The sequence below is a fragment of the Aythya marila genome (genome assembly GCF_965140915.1).
Source record: "Aythya marila genome assembly, chromosome: 2".
Taxonomy (NCBI): Eukaryota; Metazoa; Chordata; class Aves; order Anseriformes; family Anatidae; genus Aythya; species Aythya marila.
In genome coordinates this window covers 46,517,963-46,534,693 of record NC_139043.1, presented here as the reverse complement: position 1 = coordinate 46,534,693, position 16,731 = coordinate 46,517,963, and the positions used below count along the sequence as shown (strand labels likewise).

The 16,731-nt window shown below is 41.4% G+C and overlaps 1 protein-coding gene across 6 annotated transcripts in view; it reads right to left on the bottom strand.

Annotated features, from left to right (window-relative positions):
• Window positions 1-16,731, bottom strand: part of ZDHHC3 (zDHHC palmitoyltransferase 3) — a 30,036-nt gene that overhangs the window by 10,387 nt on the left and 2,918 nt on the right. For 5 of the 6 annotated variants that reach the window (XM_082753772.1, XM_082753776.1, XM_082753777.1 and 2 more), the window contains exons 2-5: window positions 9,441-9,770; window positions 6,653-6,777; window positions 3,457-3,553; window positions 1,475-1,556 (exon numbers count right to left, since the gene is read on the bottom strand). In XM_082753772.1, coding sequence (XP_082609898.1) covers window positions 1,475-1,556; window positions 3,457-3,553; window positions 6,653-6,777; window positions 9,441-9,746 — 610 coding nt within the window. In that variant the 5' untranslated portion in view covers window positions 9,747-9,770. Of the gene's footprint in view, window positions 1-1,474; window positions 1,557-3,456; window positions 3,554-6,652; window positions 6,778-9,440; window positions 9,771-11,507; window positions 11,650-16,731 lie in introns of all 6 variants that reach the window. The other variant, XM_082753773.1, reaches the window with a different exon arrangement.

Here is a 16,731-nt window from a genome sequence, read left to right as displayed (position 1 = left end):
TCACTCTACTCCTGTACTCTTTCACCTGCAGTTTCATCTTCCAGGATTTTTCGTAATAACAAAATCCCATTAGAAATCTCAAGCTAATTGTTGGGACACAAGGATGATTGTTTCAGCAGCACCAACATAAAAACAACATAGGTTTCCTTTTCTTACTTCTCTAAGTCATAACTTAAAAGCATATTCCTATCCAAGTTCTTATCTTTTCCTTACACTCTACCTATAGTACAACCTCATAACAAACTGAAGTGGGAGCTGAAAGAATCTGAAAAGGAGCCTATACCTGAGGAAAAGAAGAGTGGAAAAGGGAGAAAGATGTTATAGATCAAAAACCCTAGTGTTTTGTTGAATGTTGTGTTGGAACATTCCTAGTCTGCTCTGAAATCAAAGAGTAAGCATCACCAAAAAAAGTTTTTCCCATTGGAAGACGTTAAGCTTCAACAGATACTCAACAATCAAGAGCTAACACCGTCAGCATATATCCAAGGCAGCTGGAACAACAGATCCATCCACCTCTTGTATATGCTCTGCTCTGTCACCTAAACCTGGAATAGGTGGAAAAGTGCTTCCCTCACAGATACATGCTTGGAGAAAGGGTACAAAGGAAACTCTCTTTTGATGGGTCCTTCCACTATGGTCAAATCCAGACGTTCTCAGGGTCATTTGGCAGCTCTTGGCCAAAGTTTTGACCTGCACGACAGCCCTATCAAATTCACCTTGTATGTGTAAACGTGCCCATCCTCTGCAGTCCTATAAGCTAAAACCAATCCTTATATTGAGCGACAAATGAAATTCGAAGAAAAACAAAGCTAATGCCCTTCCAAAAAAATCTGCAAGCAGCACACAAATCTGCACCGACATCCTTTGGCACCTGGCTCTTTGACTCAACATTATCTAGAGGATTTCCCATGACCACATTTTTTAAAAATATATCTCAAACACTTATGTGAAAATTTACTCACTGGCTGCTCCAGAATGAGGGCTGGTAGTTTATTTTGGTTGTTGTTGGTATTTTTTTTGTGGAAAGGAATTGTTTGTTCTTGTGAGGGTGGATTTTTGGAACCGAGTTAACATGTTTTCCTGGCAGTCTTGCAAGAATGATTCACTTTACCCTTTTAAAAAGAGCATACACATTCTTCTTATCTTGCTTTGGCATTCAGCACATCAGTGCTGCGTTCACGTAAACAGTAGCTTACTGCACATACTGCCTAGGAGTCTTTACATCTCAGCTTCTCCTCAGGCAGTATCAGCCTTAAGTTGAAAGAGGCCTTTTCAGGACAGAGATCCGAACAGGTCAGAAAGAATTATGAAGTTCCAGGATTGATAATTAAAAAAGCAAAGATCGCATAGCAGAGCCTTGGTAGCATTCTTCTAAAATCAGCACAAAGGGGGTTGCCTTACGTGCAAACTGCGTTATAAGGTCTTTTTCATAGGCTAGTGTGGTATTTTAATGAGATACTTTGTTAGTACTCACTTGTCCAGTCTTCTTCAAAGCAATACAAGAAGTGAAATCCCACCATAATCAGAGCATGCAGGGAGATCAGTGCTATATACATCTGAAAAACAAAGGATGTAATACAGGCATCAGGCAAAGCTCAAAGACCAAAACGTTAAATGTTCCAACCACTTCAGATAAAGTGGAGTGTTAAAGAGTTAAAATGACCCTAAAATAACAATTAAAAAAAGTCAACAGCCTCCACCCCCTTAAATCAAGCACCCTGCAGCTGGCAAATGCCAAGGCTACACAGAACTCATTCTGGCCCTACTAACAGCTCTGAGTGCACATGAAGGAGAATGTTTAATTCAAAGCCAGCTGGACACAAATCCCAGCCTCCTGCGCCTCAGTGTGGCCTCCACGCTGCCTACTGGCCTCGTCTCCACTGAGTACAGCACAACTTTCAGAGGTCAGCAACTCTGGCATGGAGGTATCGTGTTGTTGAAGCTTACGCCTGTGCTCTCAAGCCAGAGAGCACTGCAGTTTACCAGCGAAACAACAGCGAAGTTGTTTTAGCCACAATAAGCACATTATCTATTTCCCAGCATTAGCTAGAAAAAAAAGAGTGTTTTTTTTTTTTTTTTTTAAATTATTTATTTAAATAAGTGTTTTTCTCTGAGGCAGACACTGGCATGGAAAATTTCTGTCAAGCATTAACACTTCGTACTTAATCCATTTAAAAAAAAATCCTGTCACATCTTTGCAACAAAGTGCTTTAAAACTATTTGCAGTACTACACATACATTGTACAATTTTCCAAGACAGACTTAAAAAAAGGCTTTCCTGGACCTGCAGACTGACAACAGAGTCATGGGATACTGGATGTGAGAGAGAGCTTGTTACAAGGAGCCCTGTGGAAGCAGAAAAAGGTGGCAGGAGAGCATTTTGTCTTTCCTTGGAAATTGAGGTGCTGCCACACTTTCACCTCCCCAGGTCTTAAAGTGAAGAAAATCAAAACCAAAAGAATAAACAAAAACAAAATTTGGTTTCTTTCTCAGCTACATTAATTGTTTAACACAGCCCACTTGAAAGCAATGTCAGTTTCAACAGAAACAGCAAACCTTTTGATGGGATTAAAACATCCAGCTCGTTCCTCACAGTGAAACAAATCCTTGCTCAGGGGAAAGAATTCATTTTGTTCTGTAATCCACACCCCAACAAACCACAGTATAGAAAATAAGTTTTTCTACGATGAGTTTAAGAGCAAGGCTTTCATTTAACTGAAAATTTCTCCCTTTCTACTTGGTAATTTGTGAACATTCTTCCTCGAGCCTACAGATTTCTCCGAAGATTTATTAATAAAACAGGGCATCACTGAAACTCAGCCTCGCCACGTTCGCACTACTCCCACGGGATATTTGCAGTTTGCTTTGATGAACAGACTTCAACCCTTCCATAAATATGTAGTATTAAAGTCTGCACTCCTGCTTTCTTACTCATTAAGCCACACTTATAGTACAAAAAGTCAAACACCTCCTTGGTTTTTAAATACGGAAATAAACTGCACGCAAGCAGAAATTGGATAATCCTTTCCTACTCCTTGCTTAAGATGCAACACCAGCTGTTATTATATATGATCCCACACAGTACTCATGCAAGTACAACATTTAGGTACCCTACATATGGATTAGGACCCTACCAGACACCGTGCAGTGTGAAAGGATGGCCCATGCCACAAAGGGCTCAACATCACGACAAACTGCTTGAATTATGGAGCAGCATGCCAGTCAACTGACAACACAAACCTCACGAAACCCTGGCAAACGCTTCCTGTTCTGCCTTCTCCCGGTCGCTGAACTGTGTGTGTTCCCTAATTAGTAAAGTACAAGTCTGCAGGAGTTCCCTGAACAGCTCTTCTGGAACAGGAAAGGAAAGAAAGGCAGGTTTTGGAGCTGCTTTGACACACGGCATTTCGTTGCTGCACATTGGACAACCTCTACCACCACTTGTGAAATACTTACTGTAAACAGTACAAAGTACTTCTGGTTATTCTCTCCTACACAGTTATTGACCCACGGGCAGTGATGGTCCATTTTCCGAATACACCTCTTGCAAACACTGAAAGAACAGAGATCCTTATTTATAGCACAGCTCATTCCAGGAACACAAGATTTCACACACATTTTACGAACACGCAGAAATGAAAGGAAAGGATCAGAAGCGAGATTTGAACCTCAATATATTTACTAGTCAGCACATTAATATTTCTGGTTTGTTCACTCGACTACGTCTGGTCAAAATCAACCATACCATACCAAATGACCACTGCAAAAAGTTAAAGCCAAGACACATTATTAGTCGTTCTGCCAAAATATGGTTAGACTTGGGCAGATGGAAGAAATCTGTATTTTAGTCTAGTTTTAACCTCGTCGGCCTCTGAAAATTCCCACAGATTAAAATCTAACCCCAAAAAAACACACAACGCATAGATATGGAAAGCAGTAATGAATAAAGATATTTTCCAGAATTGCTAATAACAGATTCAGGTTTATTTGCTATCTCTGGCTTGTAGCAGGAACTTGTGAAAAACAAAATGAACACAAATATTACAAAGGGCTCCTGGCATCCAGAAAAGCCACACACTGGCACAAACCAGCCGTGCCAGTCGGTCAGGAAGACAGCACCACAATATACAGTCAAGGTAAAAATCAGATGTTGAAGTACTTCATGAAACCACACTAATAAAAAAATCAAAATTCAAATTCTTGCCAGCGTGCACACTGTGGCTTGAAGTCAAATAATTAAAAGACTATTACTTTCTCTGAACATCATTCTCCTGGTTAGTCAGTAACTGCTTCAACTCACGTAATAAAAGAAGTCTTTTTCTCTGCTGCTCCCTCATATGACAGGAGCCAAAAGGCAGTCTCCTGATACCACATTGCACAAACAAGCACAGAAATCAAATATGAAAAAAAAAAAAAAAAAAAAAACACGAAGCCCCAAAGCAAACAAACAATAGGCCCAGAAAGGAAACAGCAATAGCAAGCCCAGAACAATTCTGGCACTTCTAAAACAGAAAAGAATTAAGGGCTGTGCTAATTTTTCCATTTTTCTCCTTAGAATTAGAAATAGTTGAACCTGAATAGAAACAATAAACAACACCCACAAACTGCAGAGAGCCTCAAATAAGAACATAAGCATGTTGTTATGAGCGTGTATGAATAAATAATGAAAAACCTCTCTCTCAGAGCAGCCTTGCGCTCGCCTGCGTTGCAGGAGGAGTAAATCCCCGAGGGTACTTGCCAGGCCTGAACAACAAATGAGTCCTGATGATAAAGGGAAGGCTGGCCAGGCAGGAGCAGCATCTCACCAGGGGGCCAGGGCAAGGGCTGCTTCTCCTCGGGCAGGCACAGGTACTCGGCTACCTGCTGGCCCCAGACGCATTGGACAACAAGGAAAAGCCTCGTTTTGTTAGAATAAGCATCCTGAAGTGATTTTTGACATGCACAGGAACTGAAATCAGCTGGTGTTGTAAAAACAAAGCGTTCTGCCTGATACAGGACAAGTATCAATTATTTGTTCTGGGAAATAAATAAATACAAAAGGGAAAAAAGCAGGGGGAGAGAGGGAGGCAGGTGGTGTAAAGCAGGACGATGCCTCCCTGTAGTCTAATTTAGTCTGCATTTTTCTGCGCATGCATGCACGCTTCCCTGGGGCTCTGCAGCAGGCTGGGTACCAATGCAATCCCTCCGGTTGCTCCTAGGCCCTAGCTCCCCTGAGGGCCAGCCTGAAGCAGCCAAACCAAGGAGCTCCATGAAGCTAACGAAGGCTGAGAGGAGGCTTCCAAATGCTGGAAGGAGCTTCAAGGTCTCTCAAGCAATACCTCCTGCTGATGCACCTGCACGACCTTGGTGTGTGAAAATCTCCCTGCCCCACAGGAAATACTTGACTGGAGATTCTCAGCAGCATCAGACCGGCTCAGTGGATCAGTTTCCCAAATCTTAGCATCTGTAAAATTAACTTAAAGTGTACAAAAAAAGGTCTGTGGAGACGAGGTTTTGTGTTCAGCCAGTCTTTTTTTTCCCCATTTGCCCATGCTGTGAGTCATCAGCAAGACAGCATTTTAGATGTGAAGTTTCATTCATAATTGAAGAACTGTCAGAGGGGATTTTACAGTAGCATTAATAAGTGATAGGCACGATCACGTTGCTCCTACTGAATAACCAGCTCCCGATTCGGATTAAAATAAAAAGCCAATAACAACAAATCTGCAAACTAAAGCTCTGAGAAGAGATGTGAAAAACACAAACAGCTCGGCACCATGTACTCCCCTCCACACAAGATCCTTGCCTCAATCAGCAGTAACCACGTGTAAACCTCTTGCAGTATGCGTTGGTTTTTGGGTAGATAACGAAGGGATACCAGTGCAAACTCTTTAACTACTTACTGGAAAGCAAGTTTGCTTGTTTTAAGAGCAGAAAAGTGGAGGAAGTAGTTTTTTTTGTTTGTTTGTTTGTTTTGTTTTTTGCTTACTGCCTTTAGCACTAAGAAGCTCACTACCAGTTACTCTCTTCAGAGAAGTTTATCCTACCAGAAAAAGAAAGGACATGACAGACCAGTAGCCATACTGATCTATCACAAAGCACAAAACAAAGTCACAGAACTCAAAGAAAACGAGGAAAAAGGAACTCTTGAAATAAATAAATAAATATATATATACACACACACACACACACACTTTCCCAAACTTTAATTTTAACTTAAATACCAATTCTAAATAGAAATAGAAATTACAATTATGCAAAAGGGTCTGTTTAAAAAAATAATAAAAAAGACGCAGACCTTACAAAGACATTACATTTTATGGCTTTCTCTGCATTTTGACATTTAAAGTCTCTTTTAAAGCCTTTTTTTACATGATAGCCAGAATTAAGAACACTTACAGAGTGTCAATCACAGGTCTGAAGCCAAGGCAGTGTTTCTCACTTTGCAAGAGGTGGCCATAGCCTGCTGTACATGAAAAATTCCCAGAAAAGGCCTGAGATTTTTTTCAGAGAAGCTTAACATGTGTCTGGCACTAGCAGCAGCAGAATTTGGATATCCATCTTTCAATTTAACCACTCAGGTCTCACACTCCAATAATAATTCAGGCATGCTATATAATACTTGAGGTCCAGCAGTACTTGATCAAAGAGCAAATCTCAGACCAGACTTTACCTGCAGTGATGTGCTCTGTCAGGTTTGATGCTACAACATTTTGGGCACTTGTAAACCACCTGTCCTGGCTTTAGCTGTAAACTCTCAATAAACTCCTTTGTTGCATTACCTTTGGGTACAGCACCCTGCGGAAAAAGAAAACAAAGCAGAAGATCAACCTGTGGACGCTACGAGTGCTCAGAACAGTAGAAATGACTTAAAATTATGGAAGGGGGGGAAAGAGATAAAAACTTCCCTAATATCAGCAGAGTTTTCGGAAGAGCAAGAAAAAGAAATTAAAACAAGGTCCTAATGTATGGAACCAAATACTTAAACATCACTTTAAAAAAAAATAAATTAAAAAAACATAAGCAGCACCAGTAAATCCTCACCTAAGGAATCAACCTTTTGTAATCCCATAGTAGCCTTAAAATATGAAAGAATCCTTATCCCTCTCTTCACATCTATCAACGGATTTATCATCCCAGTGTTTCATATCACAAACTGGAGACATCAGATGCTTTAATTCCAGTAGATGCTGCTACTTCTGAAGTATCATTGCGTACATTAACAGCTGCTGATAGACATCTCATGTATTAGTAGCTACGCTTCCATCGTGTATTTGTTATTCAAAGCAGGGATTAACTTTCAAACAGAGCACACTTTCGAAGAATCCTCCCCCCAAATAAGACTTGATAAAACATTATTTGTGCAAATGCCACGTTAAAATCAATATCTTTAAACGGGTGACATATAATTGCTGCAGAAGCCTGAACTTTCAAAAGTTTCCAAAAGGTTCAAGAGTTTCCACAGCCTTACTATGGCCATAAAATTTGCACAAAAGCAAAACATATCACAAAATGTGCTGTATCAAGTCATTGCTGGTACACTGACACAATGCATCTCTGTAGATCTAGGATTTTATACTGAAATAAACACAGGGATTTAACATTTTAACAGACTTCTGACAGAACAGTCTCTTTTTAACACACCTGTACAACATCTCAACAGCAATAAACAGGAATAATGGATAGTACTAAAAGAACTGCACGTTAAATCAGTATTGTAAAGTTCTCTTGAGCAGTCTTTGTATTTTTCCACTTAAACCTCTCAACAGACTGGCAAACTTAAATATTGCTGTGACCAGTTTCTACAAAACGCTACCATTAATGTCCTCTTTTAGTGCACAGCAAAACTCAATATCCTAGGTATGCTTTTAGCAAGAACACACAGCAAGCAGTTCCTGAAAAGCACGATGCATGCTAACAGTTCTGAAGAATCCAGGTTTTAATTAATTTATGATAAGAATTTCTATTTGTTTGCCTCAGCAGCGTTCTCTGCTCAATTCTGCTCCTGGATGTGCCCCTGCTTCTCCATTTCCTAGCAGCCTCCTCCACCCCAGACTTGCACCGTCTGCCCTGTGGATGCCCTCCATCCCCTCTCTTCACGTTCCCTGTTCCATTTTGTCTAGCTGATTTCTTCGTTAAAATCTCTACAAAGAACAAACCAAAATCCCACTGGCTCTCTCCATCCACACGCAAAAATCCCACCACACGCTGCTAATTAACATATATTTTCCAGATTTCTCTGCAGAGAGATTGTATCTGTTTCTCTGACACCACGCTTGCCCAGGCTGCTTTAGACTATAGCTGTTGTTTCGAGAGTTTCTGCTTAACTCTGCAAAACAACTCCAGAGACCTGAAGATCCTCAGGCATTAAAGTCACACAACATACAATAATTAGCAACAACGAGAACCCTGAGGACATAAACTATATCCTAAATTGCTCCAGTCCTGTGATTGTCAGCCCAATGACCTGAAGCTTCAGTGCCTCAATTACTGCTCAAAGTTGTGTCCAGCAGCAGTAGCATGCAACAAGTCAGCCTTTGCTTTACCATAAGCTTCCAAGCTATCCCAAATCAAGTCATTTTTGCAGTGCTGTGGCTTCTGGGAGAGCTGAAAATTCGGAAATAAAGATTACACTCAAGTTTTAATGGCACCTAGCATGGTTTCAAGTGGGAAATTAACATTTGAAATGAGCATTTTGTGTATCAGACACCCACTGCCATTCCTAACAGTAACAACAAGAATCAGGAGGAAGTGGTCAAGAGGAGTCTAAGCTTGTATTTCCTTGCGATGACTAGTGGGGAAGGGGCTTTGAACTGAATCTCCTGTCCAGAGGTTGATAAGCAAAATAAATACAAGCCATTCAGAATAAGTATCATGGCATTAAACTGTATCTCTAATAAGGCAGTGTACTACAGACACATACAAGGGGCTGTTCAAATTCTTATGCTCCCTGCCTGCCTACGAACTTTCAGCTCTTAGCATGCTCACATAATATTTGTTTTAGCGTGGTCCAATAAACTCCACTAAATCACCAGCATGAGAGGTGGCAGCGTGGCTTTTCCAAACACCACCACCCCTACTCCCCTCTGCTGGAGCAACACTTGACAAGGCAGACAACCAAAACCAGCTTTTCCTGCTTTGCTGTTTGTCAAGACCCAACAAGCCACAAACATGAGATTTGGCATCAGTGAGAAAGCAGTGTCATAGAGAAACGCTCTCCTCCTCAGCGTGAGGAGAGGAGCTGCTCACACGAGGGGAAATCTAAAGCTGGGTCTGTGACTTTGTGCCTGACTTGAGTGGGCTGAGGAATTAGCACAGCACATCAGCAGCCTCACTCGGCAGGCTGACACGCACGAGTTATTTAAACCTGCCGCTCACTCAGCAAACGAGTTACCCAGCAGCTCTCAGATAAGAGAAACACTGCCTTTTTCTCTCTGAGACACACAGAGGGCTGTACTTACTGGATCTGTCAGCATAGCTCGAAAATGGGAAGCCAAAGCGAGGAAAGCCAAGGTGTTGAACAGCGTGCCATTGATGACACTATAAATGTAATCTCTCGATGGAACCAGCATGACGAGGAGGACTACGAAGTCGGCGTAGAACACCAGCATCCAGGTGACGACAGCACATGCAATCCCACAGCCATCTCGAATAAACCACATTGTTCCCAGGGAAGCGCGGCTAGGAGGTGGAACGCACTTTTCTGGCTGTAGGTATTCAGGTTTCCTTTCAATATCTCTGAAGCGGTGGACTGGAGTAAGCATCATAGGCTATTATGTCCATACTTGCATCTGAAAGAGAACCAGAAACGGCGTTCAGTGCTTTGCAAGGCACGCAGCGATCTTCGCAGGGATCATCTGAGAAATTCCAAATTGCTGAAAGCGAGTTGAAAAAAGAAAAAAAAAAAAAAAAAAAGACAAATAAATCCAACAAGAAATAATGGATTTGGAAACCAGACTCTCGCGCTTATCAGAACACTTCTTACCCAGAAGACTCTCTAAGTGCTTTTAAGACTTGCTTAATTACACATTAAATCCACCAGCGTGCCACCTCCACTCCCACAGAGGAAAGGCAACAAGTATTTTAATGAAGAGCACGGCGAGCAGGTGGGTGCTGACGGAGCAGCCACAGCTGGGGCTGAAGCAAGAACCAGCCACTGCCATGGGGAAAAAGAGCAAAGACCTGGCACAGCTGGCAGGGTCCCCTGCTGCTGGATCGGACCTGAGGAAGGGAAAGGAGCCTTGGGGTTCAAACTGCACAAACATATCACTGAGGAGTTACAGTCGCAGGAACTAGTGAAGCAGCAGCCCTATGCTCTTCTCTCCTTTGGCTTTTTTTTTTGTCCTTCTTAAACCTTCTGCTCTGCCATCCTTCCCCTGCCAGCCTTGCTCCATCCCTCTATGGCATTTGTTTTGCCTCCCCGTTAATGTGGGCACTAACACAACACACCTGCAGCATCGCCATGTCCTCTCCATCTCTGCAGGCACCTTACCTACCCAGAGGGCAAGGTCCATCATGGAAGCAGAAACCGTACTGCTCCAAGCACGCACAGCCCTTGCTGTAGTTTCAGCCTAACTCCCACTGAACTGAAGCATTTGAGGGAAGAAAAAAAAAAAAAAAAAAAAAAAAAAAAAAAAAAGGTGCTCATACGACTCTGGCAAGGGATCAGTCGGCCCGCACTGGGAGCTTACACCACTCCAAATGCCAGCACACACCTGGGACGCTACGCCTTGAAAGTGGCTCTTCACACACCCAGCGACTTCTTCCAAAAGACACTTCTTAAAAAAAAAAAAATTTGCTCAATGCTCTGAACGCTCAGAAATGCTGCGGTCTCTGCGCCAGGACCCACTTTCTACAAAAATGGACACAATGATTTTGGTACCAAACACACTGAACCACATATACCCGAACAGCCACCTCCTATTTTGACATGTAAGCGTTATTCTCATCTCTTTTCAAAAAACAGTGCATTTTTTTCCATTTTAACTCAGAGAAAGAGAGACAATGTTCACAGTTAGTTACGTTTTCTGCCAAAAAAGTTCACACTGAAGCTATTTTTGTGTTCGACTGTTCAAGAGAAATGAATGCTGTTGCCTAGACAAAATGGATAAATTTTACAGGAAACATAGTGAGAAAATCACAATTGCATCCAGGACCTTAAACTTCTCTCAAAACATTTATGGCTAAATTCTCTCGAGTACAGGGGAAAGGCTCTACTTCACGTACCACCAACCTACAAGGAGATGTAGGTTGCCCCTACCTGGACAGCAGCAAGGATGATAGCTGGCTTTTTAGCTCTTGTTTCAAGACAGGGAGTCTCTCACAGCCAGGAGTTAAAGCTATTAATGAGCAGGATGAGTAATTAAACTCCAGCACAAAAAGTGATGAGGTTGTGTGTCTCAGTGCAAGTGGCAGAGAGGTGACTGGATACTTAATAGGAGCAGCTATTGCCACAGAGAGAGGCAAAACTCAGGAGTGCAGTTTCTAGCACGCAGCAGATGAACCAGGAGGGTTAGGAAAGCACACACCTGACCAGCAGGTGATAACCACAGTGTTTTCTTCCTGGCATAACCGGTATAAATAAGCTAGGAGAAACAGGTATTTTCTTCTATTTCCGCTTTTAACATTTAGTAGGCTGCCAAGTGAAATAATTCAGGATGTTTTATGGGTCTGAAAAAAAAGTCACACGGATTAATGTTAGAGCATACCAACTTTGTATTTGTATCTACATCACACAACAGAAAAATCAAGATAAAAACATGCACGTGCGTCTCGTTTACTTTGCCAAGAAAAAAAAAATCTCATTCACAAACCTCACATATCAAGTTGTAATTATTTGGCATTTCAACCACAGCTATAATTTAGCCTCATGACACCTGATACTTAGGGAGAGAAGCCGTATAATTTTCAGAAGCAGTGATTACCCATACAGTCTGCTGGCCTAAATTCAGTTAAACCTACACCTACTAGCAAATCCATGCCTTTTCCCCAGATTTCCACTATTTGTGTACGAATGCATGTATTTCTACATTTAGAAAATACTTTATAAGTCTATAAAGGCTCAACCACCCCCAAACGTAACTGTTTAACCTTCAATGTGTTATTTAATCATCTTGTTAAAACTGTTATGCTGCTTTGCAGCTCAAAATAAATCTGATAAAAGGCTCATGCCTGACAATTACGTTTTAATTGATAGTAACATCGCATTGCATTAGAAAGGAAAAATAGTGATTTAGATGTTCAGTTTTCAAACTAAAGTTTTAGACTTGATGCATCAGGTGGGACAGTCCTGAACAAAGACTTCAGGATTTTCTGCCTAGACCCTGTGAGGCTTTTTATTCCCCCTGAGTTTTTATTTTCCAAAGCAAAGGAGTGAAACAGCCACAAGAAAAGCAAACTCCAATCTAACAGAGGAATTAGTCTGACAAGTCACATTAAGGTCGGTGTTAGTAGAGACCGACTGAAAGCTAGACAAGTGCATACTGATCAAAATTGCGGGTTTAGCCCCTTCAGCAGCCAAACAAAAATTCAGACCTCTTGCTAGTGCAGGAAGTGGCTTCACTCCAATGAGATTTCTCTCAGAAATATTACTGAGCTAAAGGAAAATAAAAACCTATTGCTGTGAAACTGCCCAAGGAGAACCTGGGAGGACCCCTGAGGCACCTCGGTCTGCAGCTGGGGCCCAGCTCCTGCGGAGCAGTACGGGAGCGCGGGCAAGGCCTCAGTGCATGCTGAGGCCTGGAGGACAGATGTGTTATTTAATGCTCTTGGTTATTTAATACTGGCTTTAGAGTCATCATCAGGCGACAAAATGAAAAATCAGTGATTGCTACATAAACACCATTCATTATTTGATAAACATGTTCCTGTTTCAGCATACAGTATCTTAGAGTCAAGCCACAGGAGCACAGCGCCTCAGCTTCTCTTTTATATAGCCTGGCTAACTTTTTAAATTCCTTGTTTTTACATACATAAGGTTGTGGCAGGGGTAGCAGCTTGCCCTGATGAGTCTGCCCTCAAATCACCCCACACACAGACTGAATTTACAACCCCCAGCTGCAGCACGTCAGCCGCTCCTGCTCCGGAGCAAACGCTATGTACACGGGGAAGGCGAAGAACTTAATCACAGTGTCAGGCTAGAGGAGAGACCAGCAGGTAAGCGTGAGGTGTAATGACAGCAAACACATCCATTTAGCTTAAGGACATGTCAGAGCAAAAACCTTTTCTTGTTTTTTTAATCCGTGAGGCATTTAGCATTACAGGAATAATCAAAGGCATAAGTAATGTAGACATTAGAAATGTAAACAAAATAAATTAAAACTCACTTCCTGCCAAATGAATGCTTACAATATGCTATTACACCTTTTATAAATTAAGTAACTGTCTTTTGACCTAAGTCATGCCTAAAATCTATTTTTAATGGCCTGCAACTGCTGAATGACGTGTTAAGAATGAACTAATGTATGATGTGGGCCTTCACCCGATGGCTTTCTGAAGGCTACCTGACGTCCTGATCTTATAAAAAGTACACAAAAATGACACCATCATCGTCACCCTGCTGATTTTCATGTAGTTACTCACGCTGGAAAAGCCAAGCACCTCCGTATGATCTGTAAAACTGCAGTATTCCTACGTAGACATTGCAACCATTTCCTCCATTAGAACTCCATTAACATCCAACTTTGGGAAGAGGTTTTGTTTTGTCAGAATAATTAAGTGAATTTCAAGTTCTGCCTTTTTAATTAAAATAATCTTGAACAAGAGATAGACAGATAAGGGGAAGACCCTGTGAGGGGTTCAGTTTGAAGGGATTTCAGCTTTTTGAAGGCGGGTCACTTCAGGTCTTTTATTCACTTTATAGAGATACTTGGAACAGTTTCTGCAACACACAGAGCCAGGGCTCACTGACAGCACTCTGAGAGCTGATACACAATTCTGAAGTTAACTTTTTATCATCATCAAAAGGAAGCAGACATATATTACCGGTCACATTATATTCATGACACTGCTAAACTAGGTGATCTAGATACACTGGACATCCCCTTATACAAAACCAAAATTAAAACCTATATATATATTTACTTAAATATATATAAACTGTGAGACATCATTTTGAAGCTTATTTCAGTTTTCTGTACATAAAGCCGCACAGATTAAAACATTACATATTTAATCTTTCTTTGCAACAGAAGTGGAAGTATGCTTTCTAACTAACAGGGTATTTACCTGTGCTTCTCCTGCCACGCTTTCACGTAGCCCGGGTCTAACAACAAGCCTGTCAAAACTTGCCAAAGCAAGTTGTAGCAGGAATAATAAGGAAATACCAATATTCTGTCTATTCTTTCCTAATGGTTTCTGCAAGACCTGAAAGGCTTTATCTGATCAACGGGAGTGGAATGAGAATGCTGAGAATTTCTGGCAGTCTCCTGCTGATTCATCCAGATATCCATCGGCCTGGCAGCTTTCAGCCTCTGGTATACAAAACCCTGAAGGATCAATGGGACTTTTCTAACAGGTCTGTGAATGGCAACTGGAAAAAGCAGGCTTACATTTGTTATAGAAAGCTGTACTTCCACTGGACTATTTTAACTGTAGTTTAAAAAAGAAGTGAAAAAAAAAAAAAAAAAGATTAAAAACTCTTTCTCTCTGGTTAAAATGGCAAAAGCATTAGGGAAGAAGCAGGCACTAGGATCTTAACACCGCACTGCCAAGACACCTGAGCACTGGGATCGAAATGTCACAGTGCAATCAGTTCTGCTAGCCCTACTCCAGCCACCCCAGGAGCAGGGTAACAGGATTGTGCCTGCTGCAGAAAAGTTTTAATTTTTCTTCTGGAAGTTCAGGCACATTGAGAGGTACAGTTTCAGCCTAGGCACTACATTAGCACCTACCCTTGCACTCACAAACATCTCAGATTCACCTGAAACCTCTGGCTATTCAACTTGTGTGATTTCAACACAGTTTCAGTTCTCATACTGAAGAAAAATGGCCTAAAGAGATCAGAACATCCATTATAATGAAATCACTAAAAATAATCTTAAAACGTGACAAGATTTTTTTTTTTAAAAAAAGTATTTTTTGAGGCTAAATGCATAGACTTGCATTACCTGTCTTAGGAAGAGGGAAGGAGAGCACACAAAACCACACAGTACTCCAGGTACAACGTTTTTCTACACATGAATGGAGTGACTGGCTGTATTACAAAACTGCATTATAGACAGTTTAGAAAAATTGTTTACAATGTTCTTTCACTATTTTCAAGAAGAATCTAGTTATTATTATTATGATGATGATGAAGGGTCCACGCATTACCAATAGCTTAGCAAAAATGGATCACTAAAAACACAATTAAAAAGGTGAGGGATGTTTTGTTTTTATTTGAAGTATCTTATTAGAGGGAAGATTTAATTGAAGGTGTGTATTCCTGAAGAATATGTATGAATGGGAATATGAATATGTAGAGGGAACTTTTCCCTAAGGAGAGCAGGGGGAGTGGAAATTACCTCAAAGACATCTGTCAGATCTAGAAACTCCATCCTCAGGGCTGATACTGACAGGCTTGAAAGAGGTAGCCTCTTAAGGCACAAACCCCCAGTCCTCTCACTGACATCACTGTAAACAAGAAGCAACCTCTGCAGTGTCAGTGGAAGTACATTAGTATAACTGCAAGGAAAATAAGCCATGTTTCTGAAATTAATAAAAGCATGTTTGTGATACACGGTCTCTCCGGACAGATGGTAACAGTTTCCTGGTTAATGCCTGTATCATTTGTTTAGCCAACAGATATATGTTGTGTTAAGCAAAATGTAATGCAATAAAGACTCACCTAAGAGTCTTGAGTTATTTGGTAAATGATTCCACCCCCACCTGCAAGGCCTGAGCAAAGATGAGATGTGACAAAGTTTCTGTCCAAGGTACACGGACACTGAACCACTACAGGTGGGTGACAAAATGGGGGGCAACAAGAAGGACCGGGACACAAGTCGCAAGGGCAGTAAAGAATAAAGTCAGGCTCGGATCTGATTTGGTCTTATCCCAGCTTCAGTGATCACCACGAGCAGTTGGCCAGAGTGCTGCGGAGATGTCAGCCACTTCCTGAAGCTGTGACTGAGTAAGAACCACCACAGAACAGCAATCACAACTTTCTCACTATCAGAGCTGCAAGGGCCATTGAGAAATTCTGTCGCTTCCACCTCGCAGTTTCCTGACAGACTAAATACACGCGAGCCACTAATTATGTAAAAAGAGAAATGTTAAACCTCAACCTGTAAATGCAAGCCACCCTTGTGGCCTCGTCACCTACCTGGAATGAGGACCAGAAGGGCAGAGCAACCTTGCAGAAAGGACTGCACTGGGAAACAGAAAGTGACCGGGGATGTCATGCTTTCCCCTGGCGCTGCAGTTATTGTGAACAGACAGCCTCATGAGATATGAGACAGGAGAAGCTGTCCTGGCCTCCTAGACAGCTTTCCAATTTGGATGCTGACTCAGGACTTAAAACAGCGAGCCATTGTTTTAAAGGAATTTAATCCACTGGATTAAGGGAATTTAAACTCTCAATTTGTCCTGTGTAAACCTTTTGAAAAAAAGGGAAAGAAGAAATTAAAGGAGGATGTTTTGCTTAGACACTAAAAATAATACCACTTGTATACGTTAACAACTACGCTGCTTCCATGGCATAAAAATATGTATTTTCCTAAGAAGCAGAACACTTTTTGTTTTGTTTTGTTTGTTTGTTTTGTTTTACACCTT